This window comes from Ipomoea nil, unplaced genomic scaffold, assembly GCF_001879475.1.
Source record: "Ipomoea nil cultivar Tokyo-kokei standard unplaced genomic scaffold, Asagao_1.1 scaffold3192, whole genome shotgun sequence".
Taxonomy (NCBI): domain Eukaryota; kingdom Viridiplantae; phylum Streptophyta; class Magnoliopsida; order Solanales; family Convolvulaceae; genus Ipomoea; species Ipomoea nil.
The window spans coordinates 534,032-557,664 of record NW_017619620.1 but is presented as its reverse complement, the minus strand read 5'-3'; the positions used below and the strand labels follow the sequence as shown (position 1 = coordinate 557,664).

General features: G+C 37.4%; 2 protein-coding genes across 3 annotated transcripts; both read right to left on the bottom strand.

Moving 5' to 3' along the window:
• Nucleotides 1-6,640: 6,640 nt before the first annotated feature.
• On the bottom strand, nt 6,641-12,148 carry LOC109168168 (protein FAR1-RELATED SEQUENCE 5-like). Its single transcript, XM_019317210.1, has 6 exons — nt 12,139-12,148; nt 10,922-11,837; nt 10,605-10,812; nt 10,348-10,560; nt 10,112-10,234; nt 6,641-7,036 (listed from the first exon to the last, which is right to left on the bottom strand). Exons 1-6 carry the CDS (start codon nt 12,146-12,148, stop codon nt 6,641-6,643), a joined length of 1,866 nt encoding a protein of 621 aa, XP_019172755.1.
• Nucleotides 12,149-14,151: 2,003 nt separating this feature from the next.
• On the bottom strand, nt 14,152-20,684 carry LOC109168188 (probable inactive receptor kinase At5g10020). Of its 2 annotated transcripts, XM_019317226.1 has the most exons (4): nt 19,492-20,684; nt 15,767-17,023; nt 15,359-15,691; nt 14,152-15,048 (listed from the first exon to the last, which is right to left on the bottom strand). In XM_019317226.1, exons 1-4 carry the CDS (start codon nt 20,417-20,419, stop codon nt 14,471-14,473), a joined length of 3,096 nt encoding a protein of 1,031 aa, XP_019172771.1. In that variant the 5' UTR covers nt 20,420-20,684; the 3' UTR covers nt 14,152-14,470. The 2 variants fall into 2 exon arrangements, with proteins under 2 accessions (XP_019172771.1, XP_019172770.1); XM_019317225.1 differs by having other exon boundaries at nt 15,359-17,023; nt 19,492-20,683.
• Between the last annotated feature and the right edge of the window lie 2,949 nt (nt 20,685-23,633).

The window sequence follows — 23,633 nt, the reverse complement described above, 5'->3', positions numbered from 1 at the left end:
ACGAAACACAATGTTGAACACTTAGCACGATTCAAGACACCAAATTCCTACATGGATACCTACCATATAGCTCTAGACATACGAAACATCAAGAAGACACTCAAATAGTTCCACAAAAGAACATCGGGAAGTCAAAAGACCAAATACCGAGTCAAACGGATCACGGGGAACAAATCCCGAACAAACACCACAGTGTTCCCCGCGGGTGGACCCACGGGTAGGCCCCTACCCGTGGTTCCGCCCGCGGGTACACAACCCACAAGCCCATGTACCTGCAGGTGGGCGGCGGGTAGGGCTCTCTCCGCCGTTCCGCCCGCAGGTACATACTCCTGTGCAAAATAATCCCTTCGGGGATTTTCTTCTCCAAACACAAATTCAAGTCCAAAACATACCAAATCTCACAAAACACAACAAAATGACTTGAATCATGGAAAATTCCAAGCAATGGCACAAAGGAACCCTAAACACAAGCTCTAGATATGCAATATCTCAAGACAAATGCATAAACCCTCACATTTCATAGCAAAACACATGTAGAATCCAAGAAATCACATATAGGTAAGCAAAATAGGTTTTGTAGAGCATGGGTTACCTCTTGTAGACCAAAAGACTTCACTTTACACCACAACAAGCTCCCCACAAGGCTTACTTTCCAAACTCACTTCAAGATCAAACCAAAAGATCATAAAGATCCTACCTTTAAGAAAAAGACAACTAAGATGGAACCAAAAACACAAGATGGACTTAGATCTTACCCTCCTAGATGCCCAAATAGGTGAAAGGTTGAATCTTGGAAGCAAATCTTGAAATCTTGACAAGGGTCTCAACTTGGCTTGGAGAATAAGCTACACTTCTTTTCTAGAGAGAAGGTAGAGCTAATTTCTAAGAATTGTAAGGAATGAAATGAAGAAGTCTTCTAGGTTAGGTTACCATACTAACTCTTTGTGAAAAGTCAAGAATACCCTTACTAACCTTTAGAAAGTGTAAGGAACAAGGGAACTCCCCTCAAAGCTCAAGGTACAACACAACTTTAAGGTTGACTAGTCAAATACTAGTCCTTGAGTATTAAAAATCAGGATTTTAGGAATTAATTCTTCAAATAAAATAGGATTAATTATTCAATTAATCCATGGATTTTTTTTATTTTTTTTTTTAAAAAAACTTGTATGTATATCATCAACAGAACAGGAGGCAAAGCCTTACAATGGTTCCTTGGCCCCAAAGTGACCAAGATACAAGTATGGCCCTTTGGCCTTACATGAAAGCCTAGCTAATAAGGCACCAAAACAGAGGCCATTCGGCCTTATGAAACCAACATGTACTAAAACCAAGTGGAGCTAAAACCAAGACTAGGAGACAAAGAAAGCACTTCATCCTTCAAGTCTTTCGGCCACCATATCAAAACCTTATCCTTCCATAATGCAATCTTGTAAGTAAGCCCCTCCCCTTCATACCATTCATCCACGAGCCTTTTTGCTAGGCTTGCAAGCCTAAGCACTCGGCTCCCGGTCTCTTCGAAGATGCCATTGGTCCTTCCACCCGACCCCCATGTTTTCAAGAAATTCCACATATGCCATAACCTGTTTCACCCCAAATGAACTCCGAGCCCCCACCCCAAGAGCGCGAGGTCAACCCTCCCGCATAGAGCTCTATGTTTTAACCGGGAAGGCCACTTATGCCCCCACCCAAGGCAATGGGACCCATCCTTAACACAAGAGATGATACCCCTTGCTAATACAAGTATTTGCGCAAAGAGATCATTTTGCCTCTTGTGCCAGGCCATGGTAACCCGGAGCCACCTTCCCTAGGCTACAAGATGGTACTCCTTACTAGTACTCTTGGTACATGCATAAGGGGACCATTCGGCCTCATGACCTAGGCAAAAGTGGAGCTCCACCAAGCTATTCCATTTCTCCTTTCTTATATAGTCTCATGATCTCATTGTTATTTCTTTCTAACAAGTCTTTTTGAGCCTTTCTTTTTCACTTCTTTCCTTCATTTCCCATCTTTTCTTCTTCTTTTTTCCAGATTTCCCATGCCCCCATTCCGGGTTCACAAATTATGGAACATGTGGAATTTCCGTTGAACATTCCTTCACCAACCCTTTGGACATAGCCCAAGACCCACCCTTAAACCATTGGGATGATCCTCCTTACTAATATCTGAGATACTTGCATAAGGGGAACCATTTACTCCCAAGGGTCAAGCAGCAGATTCCATGAGCTTAAGCCTGCAAGCCAAGTAAATCATACATATCGCACCACTCTCCCATAGGGAAGAAGCTTACTTACTAAGATGTTTTGCAGAAGGATAAAGCCTTCATAATGACAGCTTCAAGCCTCCATAGATGTTGGTCTTCCTTGCCCCACAGCCAGGACACCCTCCTGCTGCCACCCTCAGAAACCTCTCAGCAAAGGCCCATCATCAGGTTTTGCAGCCTTCACCCCCTGGATCCCAGGTTCTTCTGCTATGTGAGACAGGCAGCAGATCCACTCCAGGCATCATACAAAATAAACCAACACCCTCAAGAATGCTTCTCAGCAAAAGCATCATCATCAGGTAATCCTCAGCGAAGCGCTATGCCAGATCTTGTCCAGGGAGAAGAGCAAAATGAGGCACTCCCTCAATAGCAAGCAGCTGCATGAAGCCTTGGGGAAGGCTTCCAACCTTCCAAAATACCAGATTCAAACCTTCCCACTTATTAGCAATCCAAACAGCCAAGCTGTTCACTCTTGAGCTACAGCTATTCCACCTCTCCAGGCCATCATCATGACCTGCATTGTCATACTTAAAACCAGGTTCATCCGTCTCAAATTCCAGTCTACACAATTTCTTTCTTCTACACCAAGCCCTCACATCTTTTACTATCTCCTTTTTTAAACTGCTTTGTGGCCCAAAGAGATCAGAAGAATAGATTCCAGCTAGGCAGAATTGTCCCTTCCCATTTCTGATAAAGAAGGAGTAGCTCTGTCCATTTTTACTCTTTGCAAGATTCACCTTCACCCATCCCATAGGCGGTTTGCACCAACTCTCCTTCACAATTTTTCTCTGCACACCAAACCCATCTACCCTTCTTAGAATTACATTCCAGTTAGGGGGGAAAAGGGTCCCACATAGGCCACCTACTTGTTATGCATTCTGCCACAGCCTTAGCCACTTTAAATTTGATCCTTGCTGCAGAGATATTCATGCCCCCATATTTGCACTGAGTGAAACTGACCCAAATTTCCCATATTATTATCATTGGGAGCCTTTGAACAATGAACCTCTCCAATCTATTCTTGACTTTTCTCCCCCACCAGCTATAACACACTTGCTCCAAGTACCTTATCTGCAGATTAATGCCCAAGGATTTTGCAAAGTAGCCCCAGACTTCTCTAGCTATTTCTCCTCTACAAAATACATGCTGCAAGGAGCTTAAAGTGGGACTTGAACAACAACTACACCTGGAAACCACATTGAAACCAAATCTAATCAGTACATCATCCATTGGGATTTTCCTCTTGAAGACTCTCCAAGACAAGAACGCCATTTTCCAAGGCACATGGTTTGCCCATATCTTCCTACTCCAGTGTTTATGACATGCTTTTTCACCCAATTGCTTTCTCTCAAACGCTTTTGCAGCAGCGAAGCTAAACTGTCCCTTAGTATCAGGTTTCCAAGTAGCAACATCCTGGACCCCATCCCTTATCCTCACTCTGGCAGTCAATCTTCTCACTCCTTCCCCCAACTCCCCCACTTCCCATCTTTCCCCTCTGAAGAATTCTCTCAAACTTTCTGTAGCTGTTCTCTTTCCCCCTATGTTCAGAACTGATGCTATAGCCCCCTCCCCTGACCAATTATCCCACCAAAAATTCACCAATCCTTCCCCAATTTTCCATTCAATCTCTCTTTCCACTCTATCTCTTGCCTCCACCATTCTCCTCCAAACATGTGAGTCCTTGTACTGCCAAACTTTACAGACTGGATTAGATCTTTTACAGTATTTTGCTTTCGAGTAGTCCCCCCACAAGGACTTTTCTGTTCTAAAATGCCACCACAACCTTGTTCCTGATGCAGCTATCATTTCCTTTAGGCTAGTAAATCCAACCCCTCCCCTATCTGTTGCTTTTGTCAATGATTCCCATGAGCTCCAATGATATTTCTGCTTGCCATCCACTTTGCCCCAGAAAAAGTCAGCAAAAATCCTCTCTATCTGTTTGATCACAGCCTTTGGAGGGTTTATTGCTGAAAATATATACATTGGCAGAGCTTGAAGCACTGATTTGATCAACACTGCCTTGCCACCTGGCGACAGCAGCCTAGATTGCCACCCCTTGCATCTTGCAGATATCCTATCAATTAAAGAATAAAACAAGTGCATTCTTTTCCTACCAAGATATATAGGGCACCCCAGGTATGTGAATGGAAACTCCCTGTGTTGGCATTTTGTTGTTTTTTTCACTCTCTGGATCACTTCCCCCCTCACTTTTGGATGCATATAAAAGCCACTCTTATTTTTGTTCACAAATTGACCTGATTTTTTTTCATAGCACTCCAAGGTTTTCATCACCTCACTCAATGCCCCCCCTTTCCCAGAAGTAAATATGATCATATCATCTGCAAATGAAAGATGATTGATCCCTGGACCCCCCTCAGCTTGTGAAAAAGTAACCCCATTTTTTCCCAAAAGACAAGACAAAAGTTCTGCTGCTATTATAAAGAGACTTGGGGACAGTGGGACCCCTTGTCTTAGACCTCTTGTTGAGTGGAAAAAACCATGTTGACTACCATTTACCACAACTGAGTACCAAATGTTGTTGATGGTTCTTTCCACTAACTCAATCCATTTTGTACAAAAACCAAACTTTTCTAGGACAGCTAAGACACATTTCCAGGACATCCTGTCATATGCCTTAGCCATGTCCAGTTTTAGAACCACATCATCATTTGCCTCCTTCATTCCATGGCACAATTCTTGTGCCAAAAGTATGTTGTTAATTATATTTCTTTCCTTCACAAATCCAGCCTGGGATGGACCAATTAGTCTAGACAATATCTCTGCCAACCTTGTGACCATTATTTTTGAAATTATTTTGTTGCAGAAATTGCTAAGACTTATTGGTCTAAAATCTGCAAATGTGGCTGGATTTGGGGTTTTAGGGATTAGGACTATTGTTGTGTGTGTTATGAATTTGGTCAGGGCTTTACCCTCAAAGAATTCTTTGATTACCTCATATAGATCCCCCTTAATGACTTCCCAACAGCTTTGATAGAATCCTCCACCAAATCCATCAGGACCAGGTGAGCTGTTGGGGTTCATATTGAAGATGCAGCTCCTTATTTCCTCCATTGAAGGTATTTGCACCAGCTTTCCATTCTCTTCCTCAGTCACTCTTTCCTGCAGACATTCAAAACTGGTTAGATCAAGCTGAGTCTCCTCAGCTTCAAATAATTTCTGGTAGAACCCCACTGCCAGATTGGCTATCTGCTCTTGTTCCTCCACCCACTTTCCCTCTTCATTTTTTATCTTATGTATTGTCTGCTTTCTCCTTCTTTCCCTCACCATCCCATGAAAGTATCTTGTATTTTTTTCTCCCTCAACCACCCACTGCATATGTGCCTTTTGTTGCCAATATTTCTCTTCCACCGTCAAAGCCTTTTTCATCTCAGCTTGTGTTTTTTTATAGAGAATCAGGTTATTCTCAGAGGGGTCATTCTGCAACCCTTTCTCCACAGTCTCCATCTTCTCCTCCTGCTCCTTCACCTTCTCAAATATATTGCCAAAAGTTTCCCAGTTCCATTTTTTCAATTCCATTCTCAAATTTTTTTAACTTTGTTTTAAGTCTGAACATAGCATTTCCTTGAATTTCTTGACTTCACACTCCTTTTACCACTGCCATGAACTGCTCATGATCACTCCAAACATTCAAAAATATAAATGGCTTCCTTCCCATCTTTATTTGTGCTTCCATATTGACCACCATTGGAGAGTGGTCTGAATAAGCCTTTGATAGATACTGAGTATATGTTTTTCTCCCATCCTCCCACTTATTGTTCACCAAGCACCTATCTAACTGTTTCCAGACTGCTTGATCACCTTCTCTCCCATTCCACCATGTGTAAGTCCCACCATAATAGGCAACCTCACTCAACATTGCTTTGTCAATACATTCCTGAAACTCTTTACTCTTGGCTATTCTATAGGGGGTACCCCCCCTTCTTTTCCTCAACCCTCAGAATGCAATTAAAATCCCCCATCACTGCCCAACTATTCTGCCCTATCTCCCCCTTAGCTAGGTTTTCCAGACAGTCCCATAGTTCCCTCCTCTCTCTCACATTACAGCTTGCATAAACAAAAGACACATATGCTTCTTTTTCCCATTCCGCACTCTCAATTTTTATTGTCACCACTTGCTGCCTCACCTCCACAATGCTCACAGTGACATCATTATTCCAGAATATCCAAATTTTCCCATTCCCTGAGCTTTTTGTTACATCCCACCCCATAGACAAGCTTTGCTCTTTCCTATGGTTTTCCTCTCTCATTGGTTCCAGTAGACACAGTACACTTGGTCTTTGAGACCTCACCAAATTCCTGATTCTATAAGGGGTGCCTTGTGACTTTACACCCCTTACATTCCAACATATGACTCTCATTTTATTTCTTGAGATGGCCCCTCCCCTTTCCTCTCTTTTTCCTTCCCCCTTTCTTCTTCCCTTTCCTCCCCTGGTTCCCTTCATTCATTGGAGAGGCATTCACTTCTTTCAAATACCTTTTCCTTTTTTCCTCCATTTCTTTTTCCCTCTCATATTCACTATCTTCTGCTGAGTCATTATTGCTCTCATCATAAGAACCATTCTCACTTTCACTGTAACTCAATTCTCCCTCTTCCTTTCCTCCCTTTTTTTCCCCAGGATCTATGTTTTCTGAACCACCCCAGTCTTTCAGTGCCCCAAAGTTTTTTTGCACTACCACTGGATCAGCTTCCTCTCCATTTCTGTCTCCCTTCATCCCCTCATGCTCTTTGTTTTCTTGCCTTATGTAAGGCTTGGCCTGTGGATCAAGGCCCCTCGCGTTATTAATCCATGGATTGAATGTGGATTTTTGGGGTGTCACAAATGGTGTATGAATTAAATATTTTAAATCAATTCAGCACCAAGAAATAACCTATTTTGAAAATCCTAAGTCTCGGGTGTATTTATGTACCAAGTTTTGACCCAAAAAGTCAATATGAGTGAAACCTGAAAAGAACCTGCGAAACCTGAATCCAATGTTTTAATTAGAAATTATTATTTTTTTGAAAATCTATTTTGACCCCAAAGTTGTACAAAATTATTTTTTTAGCCTTGGTCTATGTTATAGAATGAACCCTGATGTTTTATACAAAGCCAAAGAAGATGTCTGATTTTTGAACAAGCAAATTTACCCTTCTACCCTCATCAACCAATGAAATCAACCTAGGGTTTTGGACCCCTATTTAAGCATCACTATTCCATTCATTCTCCTGGTCCTCTCTTTTGCCACTCCACTCCAAACTCTAGACTCTGTAGAAGAAGAAGAAGAATTACAGTAAGTATTTTGCTTTCATCTCATCCATCCATTTCATCTCATCTCTTAGGATATCAACCTTTGTCCTTTGTCTTCCAAATCTCTAAGTTCTTCCTTAAGCTTGGTGTGTGTTTGTTTGTTTGAGGAGATTAAGTGGTGAAGGAGGTAGTATCTGAGAATGAGAGGAAGGGGGATCCACACAAGAGAAGGCAAAACACAAGGTATAAACCATGGATTGCAAAACTAAGCTTTTGCTCTGTAAAATGCTAGAAGTTTGAGCTTAGATGTTTAGAAATGCTAGAAAATGCTTGTGGTGAATTGTTTGGGTATTGTTGGTGTTTTAAGATTGTTTTGTTGTGATCTGGAGGCATTTTGAGGTTGCTCTGTGATTGTTTTATGGAGAAGAAGGCTCTGGTGCACACTGTCTGGTGCACCAGATGACCTCACGGTCCTAGCCAACGGACCTAGGCAAGGTCCGCTGGCTAGCACCGTGAAGTAGCGGACCATGGGAACGGATCCCAGCTGGATCCGTTGCTCAAGGCCGCCGCTTGGCGGAGCCAAGTGGCGAGGCTTCACAAGCCCCGTCACCAAGCTCCGCCAGGCCAAAAGTTGAATAGGTCGGGCCCTCTGTGGCTCAGCCATGTGTTGTTCAGACCGAGACTCGTGGGCCCTTGAGGCTCAGACACTCGGGCTCGTTACGACATGCTAGTAAAAGTTGATTTCATTTGATTTTGAGTTAGAAAGTATATTTAGCAGTTAGAGATTTTTGAAAGATTAATGCACTGTGTTGTTGGCTGTGAACTTGAGTCTGTGAAGGAATTCTAGTATTTGAGTACATGAATAGTTGAATATCATGCTTAATACTTTGTTAACTCTTGTTGAGAAGATTTGCTAAGTTTTTTATATTATTGGCATGAAACAATGTATTTTTTTCACTTCACAGTGAATGAGCATTTTAGCATATTTCAAAGATTAAGTACATTGAAGGCTCTAAGTAAAGCCTAAGTCCTATTTCAAAACCTATATCTATTTTGAAAATCTATATCTTTTTCATTGAGAAGTTTGCATGATAAATTGATTTCCAAAATGTGAGAAAGAGATATTGCTTGAGATTTATGTGCATTGCAAAGCTTGCATATTATTGAGATAAATTGCATGAGAAGAGAAATAGAGAAATTGCATGATATATATATATATATATATATATATATATATGCTATCTATATTGTGAGGAAAACTTGGTTTTGGAGACCCCGTTAGGACTTGGTCCTTTCGGAAGAAAAGAGAAAGAAAGAAGTTTGAGAAAGAAAAGAAACGGTCACAGAAGACCGACGGATATTTATGAAGTAGCTTGGTCGATATTCCCGAGTTGCTAGGTTCGATACTACCCGCCAGGCTTGAAATCCTAGTTAGGGGGTGTGCACACTGACAAGTACGATACCTGATTCCACAGAGATTATGTAAGGACCAAGTGTAACGGTTCTGTGGGCGAGATGAGTATTAGGTCAGCTAGATGCCGAGCCCAGATAGGTTCGTTCACGATTCATGAAGTCCCTACCTCGCCCACAAGTACAGAAAGAAAGTAAGAAAGAAGAAAGAAGAGAAACGCGAGTCAAGAGACTCAACAAAAGAAGAGAAAAGTGAGTCAAGAGACTCAATAGAGATCCTCCACAGAAAATGTTCCATTTTATATAAAGAGCGAGAGTATATCTATTTATAAAGCATCATATCATATCTTGTTGCATAACTTAGCATGAATTTCATTTGGAGCATTTGAGAAGTAAAGTCTATTGTTGTTGTTTAAGAGATAGCTTGATAGCATGACCTTGCTTGTTGAATTTCAGTTTTTTTTTTATCTATCAGTATGAGGTGGAGAAGTGCATGTTGAGCTATAGTTGAAGATATCTATTTATAGCTAGTGAATGCGTTAAAGTATGAGTTATTGAGTTAAAGCATGTTTTTATGAAGTATAGGTTGCAAGCATATAGAAGTGTTTATGTATGCCTATTGAGATTTGATGGTTAAGTGAAGTAGTTGTTTGTATTCATACTTGAGATTGCGTGTGAATGAGAAATGTTTTCCAACCTATATCTATAGTACTTTACAGGGTTGAGTGGTTTTATACTTAGCATTAATTTGCTAACGGGTTTATTTTCCTACTTGTTTTATAACCCCTTTCAGGTGGGTCCAGTGTTTGAGAGCGCACGCGATAGTTAGTGTGTAGATTTGAGGTGGTAGTTACTAGTTTAGTTTTCTACCTTAGTCGTACTGTTGATAGATGTTATTAAACTATCTTTTTGATGGTGTGTGGACACCGGGGTTTGTTCCCCACGTTTTTTATGTTTTGTAGAGCTTGACTCTAGTTTAGTTACTATTCTTGTAGCCTGTGCAGTCACTTTGAGTGGTGGTTGTGGCAGTGACACCCTTAGTTGATCGTTTGAATGGCGAATTAGTTATCTAAGTTTGCTCATTTATCGTATTTAAGCTTGTTTATTTGGGATTTAGATTTTAGAAAAAGGGGGTGTTACAATCGCACAAAGACGCCACTTGACAAGAATAACAATCTGCACAAATCTCTACTTGAACATCATAAAATACGGAAATGGTGTAAACATCTATTGCATGCTTCTCCAAAGCCAATGGTGTCTTCAAAACAGGAAAACAAGATTCACAATCAGCAGTCAATTTTGCTTGTGCATGACGCTGTGCACCAATAGCACTTCCAAAATGCACCAATAACTCAACCAAACTAGAATGATCATTAGAGAAAGTGCCAAAAAACTATTTTGAGACTCTGATCGAGACGTTGTCCTAACCAAGCCCGACATAAACTCATCATAAAAATATGGAGATGCCCAAAATGTACGACACTCAAACAAGTAACGAAACCAACCATTGTCACCCAAATCATATTCCTCCATAATATAACTCCATGCATCCTCAAAAGACTTGGAGTCCAGGGATTTGTTCCAAACAATGCCATTCAACTTCCTCCTAAACACCTCATCTTTAGATAAAACCGGTACAACCTTGCACATTATATGCCACATGCAAAATCTATGTTTTGAAATACCAAACACACAAGCAACAGCAACCTTAGCTTGACAGCTAGATCTTGATCAGTAACAACACAAATAGGGTCATGACACATAGTTTTCTTAAATTTCTCCAAAAGCCACACATATAAGTCTACGTCTTCCCTCGTAAGCAAACCAGCACCAAAGTTGATGGATCTCTTATGGTTATCAATTCCAGTAAATGGAACAAAAATCAACTTATACCTACAACACAACAATCATTTAGGACCATACTTCTAACAAAACACACCATAAGACATGGAAATATGCACCACACAAATATACAACATGCACAAGAAAAATAAATACTAACATGCTAGTACGGTATGTAGCATCGAATGAAACATCACCAAACAAAGCAAAATTCTTCCTAGATACTGCATCAGCCCAAAAAACCCTTGAAAGTTGATCAACTTCATCAACATCATACTCAAAATCAAAAGCCTCACACAATTCACGCCTCTTGAAAAACGTATCTATGAATAATTGAGCATCACCATTTAAAATGTGCGCCATCAAATCACGCTTGAAATTTTTAAAATCCACACCTGTAGCACCAACATTGGAATACTCACCAACAATCTCTGTAAACAACCTATATGACCGAACAGAGCCAATATTTGCCCGAGCACAACTCGCAATAAACATTTGGTGGCCAGCATCAAGGCTGCGATTCACCTTTAAAAATTGCCTAGCAATAATTGAACACATCAAATAGGTGTGGAGTTCCTCAAAAGAATGCGCAAAATACAAACCATTAGACTTAAGCTTAACCACAACCTTAGCCTTACAACCAACCCTATTTGTCGCCCTCCGTCTCATCGCCAAAGTAGTTTTAGCATCAACCCCATGCATATATTGAATACTAGAACTACTCTGCTTAAACCCCTGACGATTACATACTACATGCTTCTCCACAACAACGCCATCCCTACTCTTTCGAATTGAGCTCTGCCTATAGTCAAACCCAACAGTCCCAGCATATTGTTTATAAAAAACAATAGCACCATCCAAGGAATGAAACGGTTGCCCAACAAGAGGCTTCAAACTGTCAGTACAAACTGGGCGCCAATACTTAGTCAACCCAGGAGAAATTTCCAAATCACATACATTGTCTTGTACACCAACATCAGTGGAATTACCTCCATCGCAACCACCACTGCCTTCTACACCAGCATCAGTTGAATTATCTTTATCGCAAACACCACCAACAAATTCCAAATCAACAGCTGCACACCACAGGTTAACTAATAAAGCACCACACTTTATCCAATAACACACGAATAACCCTACCTACATGCACATGACACATGCATAAAATCTGATACTACCAATCACACCAACAAACAATATATGCACCACGTGCAGACAAAAATTACACCATAATCACAAAATAACAAACAACAACATAGTCAACACCGGGACCCCGCAAAACCAGATAAAAACAGGCGATAAACTTCCGAAGCAGAACAAACACATAATAATAATAACGACAAATTAAAACTAGAAACGTCAAAAAATCAAACATACCAGGCTCCATTGCTCAATTCTGATATTCTCCAATTGCAATCGCGACTGATATCTTGTCCAAGTTGCGATGGTGATCTCCGGCGATATTCTCCCAATTGCGACGCGATCACGATCACGATCTTGATCTTCTCCCAATTACGACGCGGGCTTGATCTTCTACCAATAGTGGTCTCTCTCAGCGCTTAAAATTAGACAAAATAAAACGACTTATATACATGCACGTCCCCAGCCAATATAATTACAGAAACACCCCCACTTACCAAAAGCGAGATAAACCTTCCTTAATTCAGATAATGTGCCGCTGCCGTTGGATTAGAATTGATCAACGACAGGGATATGACCACACCGTCGCACCTAATTGCACTACCGCATATGAGCATCTACATATATATATATATATATATATATATATATATATATATATATATATATATGTGTGTGTGTGTGTGTGTGTGTGTGTGTGTGTGTGTGTGTGTGTGTGTGTGTATTCAAATGAGGACAAGTATATTATAGAGGACTGTGAGGACAGATGTAGTGTGTGCCATTAGCCGATATGTCGTGTGCATGGCCGAATGTAGTCGTGTGCCATAGTTTGTATGTCGCGTGCTAGATTTGTTAATTTATAGAGACTGAGTTCGAAACCTGATGTTTACATTTATTCTTGTGTGTCATTATGTATTAAGTTGTGTGCCCGGTATTAATTTGTTGTATGTCCATTATTTGTCCTCACAGTCCTCTATATATTGTTGTCCTCATTTGAACTCAACCATATATATATATATATATATATATATATATATATATATATATATATATATATATATATATATATATATATATATATATATATATATATATATATATATATATATCTAAAAACATAATAAGTGTGAATGAAAGTTATACCCCTGATTTATGTTCGTTTTTTCCGTTAAGTTTTTTTGTACATTATGCTATAAAGGTTGTACATTAAAATATTTTGGACAAACATATCCCTACCGTTATAACTTCCGTTATCTTTTCCACTATTGTTACCATACACATACATCAACCATATATTTTCTTATCTTCTTCATTAATAATAATATATACACATTAAATATTTGAGTTATATGTTAATTATTACATAAATATAAATATCAAATTTATAAAAATGATTTACATTATTATTATTATTATTATTATTATTATTATTATTATTATTATTATTATTTAGAATAGTTTAAATATCTAAAATCTAAATAAATTAAAAATTTTAATATAATGTATTAATATTGGGCACCTATTTTGTGCGCATCGCGCATATATATATATATATATATATATATATATATATATATATATATATATATATATATATATATATATATATATATATATATTCACATTCTACATAGTAACGTTACAATAGTCAATAACTAAAAATAATTTTATTATTACACCAGGAGATGAAATAGCATTATACTATAACTAAATATTAATTAAAATGACTAAAACAGTCATTTGAAAATAATTGTATTGTTACGTCAGGAGATTAAATATCATTATACTATAACCAAATATTAATCAATATGACCAAAACAGTGACTGAGGTATTTTAGGTCAGTAAAAATGAAATCTGACCTGCATTTGACAGCGGTTGGATAAAAAAAGTGGTTTTAGTGATTTAAATGAGGAAGTGGTTAAGGTAAATAAAGTGTAACATTGGAAGTGTTTGGTAAATGGTTTTTTTCTAATAACTTTAACTGATTAGGTTAGTAGATTTGACTAGTTAATAACATTAGCTAATTGTAGAGCTGATTACATACAAAATGACTTTTTGATCGAAAAAGCTACTTTAAACATCTTTTTGAATTTTAACATTTTAGAACAATAAGTTTATACAAAAAGCTAATTAATCAAACACTCATATTGATTCTTTAACTAAGTCAAACAACTAATAGTGGTCAAATAAGTCAAAATTAGCTGATAAGCTAACTATTTTACCAAACAGGAACATTATCTGTTTGCATAAACGAAACAATCACAATTCACAAAAGGATATATGCAATCCTCCTAATTAACTGAAGAATAACTGTTAACCAATCAACGGATTGATCATCCCTTTACACAAAAACTGAAGGGGGGGTTGGGGTTGGGATGGGGCAAAGCCAATAAAAATATGTAATGATGATTAGCCCGCGGATTAGGGAGGCAATTGAACCAATTGGTGAAAAAAGAAGAAAATCAAACTCATGAACAAAAACAAAAACAAAAAAAAAAACAAAAAAAAAAAAAAAAAAGAATTAATACCAGGAGGGAGGAGGGAGGAGGGAGACACATGTACAAAACTTCACACACAAATGGAACATAGATCTTCAAGGACTTGTCTGATGTTAGGCCTTTCATTAACCGGAAGAATGCACCTTAAAGATATGGCAAGCAATTCATCCATAGCTTTCGAGTGTTCTTCCCCGCCTGCTATGTCTCTGTCGATGCAGTCCATCCCCCTACCTTCCTGATCGCACAACCAAACCCAATCTGTAAGATCAACGGCTCCAGGCTGCCCTGAGATTATGTCACCCGCGCTTCTTCTTGTCAACAGTTCCATCAGAATCACACCAAACGCGTACACATCAGCCTTGAAAGAAAGGATAGGTTTGGTTGCGTTTGCAAGTTCAGGGGCACGGTAGCCAAGAGCCCCTAGGTTTAGTATCTGCTCTGCAATCCCACTTGGAGTCATCAGGCGGTGGAGACCATAATCTGTAATCCGGGCACTGTAATCACCCCCCACCAAGATTATATTCGTAGGCTTCAAGTTCCCATGGGGTAGGCCTTTCTCGTGCAGAAATGCTAGACAACGAGCAACTTCAACAGCTATGTTCAACCTCTTGTTGAAGGATAACGGGGAATATTTGCGAGGTGTAGTCTCTGTGTAAAAGGTTGATAAAACACACAAATAAAGAGAACGGCTTATTTATTTAATAAAGACATCTGCAAATCCTAATCCTAATGCACTAGACAAATATACAAGTTAATGCAAGTTCTAGCAGAAAGGAACAAGTAAAAACCTTTAAATGTTTAGTAAACCTACAACTAAAATCTATGTTGAGCATGAGATCATTTGCATTAGAATTTGAGGGAATAAAGAAACCATGGAAATAAAGGCAAAACAAAAGTGTCTAAGAGAACCAATTTTGAAAGATCAAAGAACTATTTAAGCAATGTTGCAAGCTCTTACCATATAGATGCAGGGCTAAGCTATCCCCTGGTATGTAGTCGGCTAAAATCAGCCTTTCTTGTTCTCTTGGGCCCCAGTAATAAGCTCGTAAAGGAACAGCATTTGGATGTCTAATTGATCCAATCTTTTTAACTTCCTTTGCAAATTCTTTCTTGTCTTTAACTAACCCCACACGCAACCATTTAACAGTCAGCACATACCCATTATCTAGGGTAGCTTTATATAAAGTGCCATGGCTACTTCTACCCAGAACTTCAGCAGGAGCTCGAGATAGTTCCTCAGCTGTAAATGCTATTGAACCATCCAGGAAGAACAGCTCTCCAGCCAAACGATCTGGTGAATACACGTCCAAAGTCACAGGTTGTTCAATTGTGTCAATAAAGCGGGGAGAGGAAGTTATAGGGGAATCTGGAGAGGATTTCTGTCCAGATGTTGCAGGATGATCTAGTGTGCTAGACTGTATATGTCCTGAACCAGTTGTAACACCCTCAGGCAACACATTTTCAACAATTTCCATGGTGGACTCAATTTTCCCTGACAATGATCTAGAGTTTGATGTTAGCAGGTGGTCATTGGAAAAACTTAATGAAGTTGGAGGTGGCTCTGAGCTGCCATGGAAATTGAAAAGTGAAGGCCGGTTAAATATCCCTACTTTAACATCTCTACCAGCGGGTTGATTGCCAAATCTTCTTTGAGACTGAAAGTTTTGAAGTTTAGCTCGACGATAAGCCAGCAGAACAAAGGCAAGCATTATAGCTGCCCCAACTGAGGCAACAATAATTGCAACCTTGATACTTGATTTGGAGTTATGAGCTCTGCTGCGACTAGGTAGTGGAACAGGAATACCATTATTAGATGGCAGATTGCCTGGCAAGACGAGCAATGAATTTCCAGGATGAAATGAAGTTTCAGGAAATCTTTTCAAGTTCTCAGGGACTGTTCCATTTAAATCATTGTAAGACACATTAAACACCCTCAGATTTGAAGGAAGATTGTTAGGAATCCTTCCCTTGAAATTATTGTGGGATAAATCAAGATATTCTAAACCACCAAGCTTGCTTAATTCAGAAGGAATCTCTCCAGCTAACTTATTTTTTCCAAGATTTAGCAGTTTAAGCCGCCCCAGGTTACTTATGTCAGGAGGCAAATAACCTGTCAAAGAATTACTTGAAAGATCAAGAGTCTCCAATTGAGGAAATGAAGGTAGGACTAGTAGTTCAGAGGAATGTGAGCCTCCAAGAGGAATTGATCCTGTCAAATGATTTCCAGACAGATTGAGGTTCATCAAGGTTGAAGAAGCAAAGAAACTAGCTGGAATAGTTCCATCAAGTTCATTGGCACTGAGATCAACTATAGCCATCCTTGAAGAGGCAACAAGTGAATAAGGCAGGTTCCCTCTAATAGAATTATTTCGGATGCTGAGAAAAGTCAATTGTTGAAATTGAGAAGTCAAATTAGGAAGACTGCCAGTCAACTGATTTGAGCTCAAGTCTAGAACTTCAAGATTTGCCTCCCAACTCTCAATAGCAGATATGTCACCACTGAGATTATTACTGCTCAAATCAACCACCAAACAATTTCCTATGGACGAAGGAAACCCAGACAGAAAATTTGATGAAAGATTTAAAGTCTTCAAAGTAGTTGAATTTACTATCTCAATTGAGCCTGCAAAAAAAAGCAAGGGAATTCGTTATATACTGTAGGTAAGATGAAAGCAAGAAACCTAAGTTACTGTCATTTTCAAAATCAACAGAACCTGAATAGAAATGCTTACAAATTATATGACGTAGTAGTAGTAGTTAAGGAAACCAAAAAAATAAAAAATAAAAAATAAAAAAAAATAACCTATAGAAATGCATCAAGAAACATAGATGACTGGATTTAAAATTCAAATTGTGCACATAAACGAATAAACAATGATCTTTTTTCAACTGTTTTATAAGTCAACAATGATGTTAAAGGCACCAAAAGAGTTCTGCAACAAATGTACATCACTTCAGTTTTTGTTCTCAATCCCCATTATGGCATTACTTATAAAGGCTTGAGCTCATAAAGGTGGTTTAGATACCTAAGTTGATATTCACAACAGTCGTGCCAATTGTTGAAGTGTTTCATTGAGAAACGGTTGGTATAACTGAATCTATGAATCTATCTACATTAAGCACAGTTATTTCAGCTTCTCTTTGGGATGGAAGCAACTGTAGATTGGTCAATTATTACCTGTATAATGGAGTTATGAAGATCCCCTCAAGTTTTTCAGCAGTAATGATCCATGCATGTAAACTTTCAACGTGCATACACAAGAAAACAGGCATAGCTTTACCAAATACACATGTGCACACATGCACGAGTGAGAGGGGAAGTGCAGGTGGCGGAAGGGGGCGGAATCAATCTAAATGGCATTTGTGATGGACATTGCAGGCATGAACAAGATGTCAGAATATGGAAGAAATTACACAAAATGTTATCACGCCAAGTCGCCAATAACACTCCATAGCAACATAATATCATATGTAACACATATAGTATGCAAATGCCTGTATTACACATCTACTAATAATAAAATTATATTATTAATAATAATAAGGGAAAATTGCATCTTTAGTCCCTAAGTTATAACTAAGTTCCGACTCAGTCCCTAAGTTATGACAGTATCCGAGTTTAGTCCCTCAGTTATGAGCAAAGTGGCGAGTTTGGTCCCTAGCGTTAATATTCTGTCTGCAGCTAACGGAAAACTCAAAAACAATTTAATAATAGAGGGTTAAAATAGAAATTTCAAATTATAATCACCTTCTTTTGTAGAAACTCATTGCGCAACCGTCATTATTTTCTTCTTATATCTAACGGAAGTGGGAGATTTCAGAGTTTGGGGAAGAAAAAGACCTTCAATTGTAGGTATAAGAAGAAAAGAATGACGGTTGTGCAACGAGTTCCAACATAAAAAGAGGATTATAATTTGAAATTCCTATTTTATCCCTCTATTATTAAATTGGTTTTAAGTTTTCCGTTAGCTGTAGACAGAATATTAACGCTAGGGACCAAACTCGCCACTTTGCTCATAACTGAGGGACTAAACTCAAAAACAGCCATAACTTAAGGGATTGAATCGAAACTTGATTATAACTCAGGGACTAAATATGCAATTTTCCCTAATAATAATAATAATAATTATTATTATTATTATTATTATTATTATTATTGTTTGTCTCACATGTACACAAAAGGTTTTCCCAAAAACACTATGGCATTGATGATTTTGGACTGCAAGCCTAAATAATGGAATAGCAATAACCATGTGTTTCAATTCTTTATAGAACTACATTAGCAAATCAGTACTGCATCAAAGGCATTTTGTTTACCTTGAAAACATCAGTTAAAGTTTCTACCAAATGTTCAGAGTTCCACTCAATATAACACATGATTTGATTTTAATATGCACTATAGATGGATTTCATATTCTTCATGCTGAGTCAGTAGAGCTGTAAACAAGCTGAGCCTAGCATGGTTAAACTCAAGTCGAGTTTAACCAATGCCAAACAGATTTTTGGATTTGGACATTTGGTTTGTTTAAATTAACAAGCAAAGCAGGCTTGATTAAGGAAAACTGAAAGTTAATATTTAATACAAAACATTATTACACTACATGTTTCAACCAAATTTCCCAAAACACAAAGTACTTCCACAATAATATTACACATTCACACTGAATGCCTCAAAACATGAAGCAAAATCTACAACACAGCAGAACAGATATTCCCCGGAAAAACTCCAGTAGTAAAAAGTAAAAACAGGGGAGGACGTCCAATTGCTGATTTTATATTATCTTGTATAAAATTATCATCATACAATGACATTAAGAGTTTTCTATTTCCATAAGCAAAGAACCAAGAACAAGTATCCGACAACGTCTACAATTTCAACTTACTTAGTGAATGGAGAATCACATATTGAATGAGCATCACGAGTTTGGTTATACTTTAGATTATTTAAAAAGATTCTCACTTCAGATGTTGTTCTGGCAACAGAACACAATATAACAAATAAAAAAGGAACCTTGGAATATGACAGCTAAACTAGTAAGGATAAAAGATATAATAAATGAAATGATTGGAAAACTGACATTGACGTCTAACCTGAAAATCCATTGCCACTGAGATCCAATTCCTCCAACGGTACCAAACCCAGCAAAAGCTCATCAGGAACTGAACCGTATAGCTGGTTATTTGCTAGACTTAGAACTTTGAGATTCGGGGATGATCCAAAAGAAGGAAGCTGTCCCATTAATCCATTGTTCCCCAAATCCAAAACCTGCAAGTTCCGAAACATCTGAATCGAATCTCCGTTGAAAAACCCACCGGCCAGGTTGTTATGGCTCAAGTTCATATGCTGCAGTGTATTGGCCAAGCTAGATAAATTGTCTCGATTAATGGAGAGCGAGCCGAAAAATGAGTTCCCACTCAAATCAAGATACTCCACATTCCTGAGCTCAGAGAAGAGCTCCTGTACATCGCCCCAGAGCCCATTTGAGTGCAAATCGAGCACTTTCAACTGCTGCAAATTCCTAATTCCGCTTGGAAAAGCCTTGGAAAAATTATTATTGGAGAGATTCAGATAATTCAAACCCCAAAGCTGGGTAAGCCGCTCGGGAACAGGCCCGTAGAACTGGTTCCCGGAGAGATCCAAGTACTGCAGCGAGGTCATGTAGCCTAGAGCGGGCACGACCCGACCCGTGAAGGAGTTACCTGAAAGACTAAGGTTCCTGAGCTGCTTAAGGCCATTGAGTGTAGTAAACTTCAAGTCGCCGGACAAGCCGAGGCGGTCAAGGGCAATGGCGGAGACGGAGCCGGAGTCGCAAACGACGCCGTAGAACTTGTCGGGGCAGGAGGACAGATCCGAGAGGAGCGTCTGGTTCCAGGACTGGAAGATTTTGTTCAAAGGGTCGTTCTTAATGCCCTTCTTGAACTCCAAGAGTGATCGGAGCTCTTGCTGGTCGGCGGAGACATAGCAGCAGGGCAAGAAGAGGAGTAGAGGAAGAAAGAGACCAAAACCGATTTTAGACATTTGAGTGAGTGAGAGCAAGAATGTGAGTAGGAATCAATACTGTGAAAGAGGAGACATTGAGGTGAGAGAGAGAGAGAAAGTCAGAAAGCAGAAAATGGAGCAAATAGTTTACAGAACAGAGAAAGAGAGAATGGGGTGGATGAAGGAGGGAGAGTGGGTGGGTGGGTACTGGGTAGGATAGAAGAAAAGGGAATAAAAGTTGGAAATTAGGGTTTTTATATTGGAAGGGGTAGAGCAAATGAGTTGTCTGCTTGTATTTTGTGTGTGTTGTATATGCCTGTCTGCGGTGTCTCCCTCTACACTCTACTCCACACCCCGACACCCCACACCCACAGGGCTTAAGCTTTTATATTATCTCATGTTTTTGACAAAAATTTGTATGTGAACGTATTACGAATCTTTATTCGTAAGATAAAAATGTAATAAATTTGAAGAAAGTGTAATACTCTTATATTTTTTTTATTTAAATTATTTTTTTTTATAAAAAATATATTACTTTTACATTAACATATAAAAGTATTACAATATTTGTTTTCAAAAGTATTACATTTTTTTTATAAATAACAAACATTTAGTTAGCTAATCAGCCAATTTTGATTTATTTGATCACTATTAATTGTTTGACTTAGTTAAAAAATTAATATAAGTATTTGATTAATTAACTTTTTGTAACTCTAAAATACTAAAATTCAAAAAGCTGTTCAAAGTAACTTTTTTAATTAGCTTTTTGAGAAAATAAATTATATCAAACAGCTAACAGTTAATTTACCAACCACTTTTCTACAATCAGAATGTTATCAACTTGTTTCGGCCTTGGCCAAATAAGGCGCTGCACGAAAGTATGAACCATTCATTAGTTTCAATAGTTTGGTTCTGGACTGTTATAATATTAAATTTCAGTTTGATTTTTGAATTAAAACTCAAATAATGGTGGCTGTTTCAGGTGTTACAAATCGTGCATTAAGTGCCAAATTAAATGCTATTGATTCTTCAACTCCTATATAAGAAGAGTGTAGGAGCAGCAGGTTTGCACACAGTGAAGTAGTGAAGGACTACACTCACACACAACACAAGAAAAATAATTTTTTCCAGCCTCAAAATACTTCTGCTTCTACTCCATTCTTGAAGCTGTGTTTTGCCAGTGCTCTTGTTCGCCGGGTTCGCTCGTTTGGGTGCTCAAACGTCGAACCGTTGTACGTTTTATCCTGGGAAACCTAGGCCGCTCCTAGCACTTTTGGGAGGTGGCAAATAAGGTTTTAAGGAAAGAAAGGCACTCGCCTAACTCGTACATTTCTTTCTTCCTTCTCCTTCTTTCTTGTTTTGGATTATGCTTTTAAGCAAAAATCCGTTCTCCCTCTTTTGATATATTAGTTGGATTGGACTTATAATCTGAGGATTATTAGTTTCAATTTTGGTTGATATATATTGATATATCTTTTTTCGTAGATATACATGTATATATAACATTTGGATCCGTTTTATATATATTTGTGTGTATATATATATATATATATTTCGGATAAATATCCAATAATATTTTATATACTTGTGTGTATATATATATTTCGGATAAATATCCAATAATATTTTATATACTTGTGTGTGTATATATAAATATTATTTTTGGGATATTAAATCGATTGTGGTTCATTATCACCAACACTTCCTAGTTAGAATTTTTTTCTCAAGAGTGTCCGCTCTCGGTCTTTTTGATTAAGAACGTTATTTTTGTTCTTTTAATCTTATTTTGTTACTAGTGAAATTGAGAGTCTTATAGTTTAATAGTATAAATTTGAGATTCTCCCTGCAAGGTCTCGAGATCAATACATTAAAAATAAAGGATCAAGGTCAAATACGTCCTCCAATTATATGCCGAAATGCATTTACACCTTCGAACCAAAAAACATCCAATTAAACCTTTAAACCGATTAAAATCGTGCAGTTAACATGTTTAACAGGTTACCAAAATGTAATTGGTTAATTTTGATTGCATGGCATCCCATTAAAAAAAAAGAATTAAAAAAAATTAAAAAGAGTCGTTGGCTTTTGACAGGTTTCTCCGTCTAGATCGAATGAAGAACCTCGCCATGCTTCTTCGTCCCTTGTCCAGTTCGACATGAACGAAGAAGTCATGAGAGTCTGTTATTTTATTTAAATTCTTACTTTTTAATTTTTATAGATATATTTATTTTGATTTGTTTTTTTAATATTAACCTAAGTGGCATGTGATTTTGGAGTAACATGCTATTATAGATCAAATTGGATAATTGCACATTTTTAATAAGTTTAAGAATTTAATTGATATTCTTTTTTAATTTAATGATCTAATTGTATTTTAGTATATAGTTGGATGGTATATTTGACTCTTATCCCAAATATATATATATATATATATATATATCTACTATACTAATAAGAGCCCAAGAGAGTTATTTTTTAATCAAATGAATGGCTCAGATTAATCAGATTTAAATTTTTCCTTAAGATTTCCTAATTTATCCTTAATGAATATGATTATTTTCTGTTAATTTCTGTTAGTTCACCGTTAATTTACTCATTGATTTCAATAAGAAAGGTCTTAAGTTCGAACCTCATCCCAATCAAAGTTGGCATAATTAGTACTCTATTTTACTCTTATTAAATTTAGTACTCTATTTCACTCTTATTAAATTATATAAATAATAATTTAGTAGCTACAACAAAAAATAATATATATGCATTTCTTTAATTTAGAATTATGTGTCTACAATGTCTTTATTAAAAAAAAAATTATTCATTATCAATAAATTAAATAAGAGAAATAATTTCATTAGTTATATTGTCTTTATTTTTCTCCAATATAAAAATTCTTTACATTCAAATTCATCAATTGATTATATTCGCTACATTGTCCCTACAATGTCTTTATTAAAAAAAATTATTCATTATCAATAAATTAATTAAGAGAAATAATTTTATTAGTTATATTGTCTTTATTTTTCTCCAATGTAAAAATCCTTTACATTCAAATTTATCAATTGATTATATTCACTACATTGTTTATTATCTTTTTTTGTGCACTACTTTTTTAATTAAATATCAAAGTTATAATACAAAATAATGCTATATATTTATTTACCAAGTATTTTATTAATACCATGAAAAAATTTAAAAAATATAATTAATAAAGTCAATCATATTAACTACTTAAGGGATTTGTTGACAAAGAAAGTAT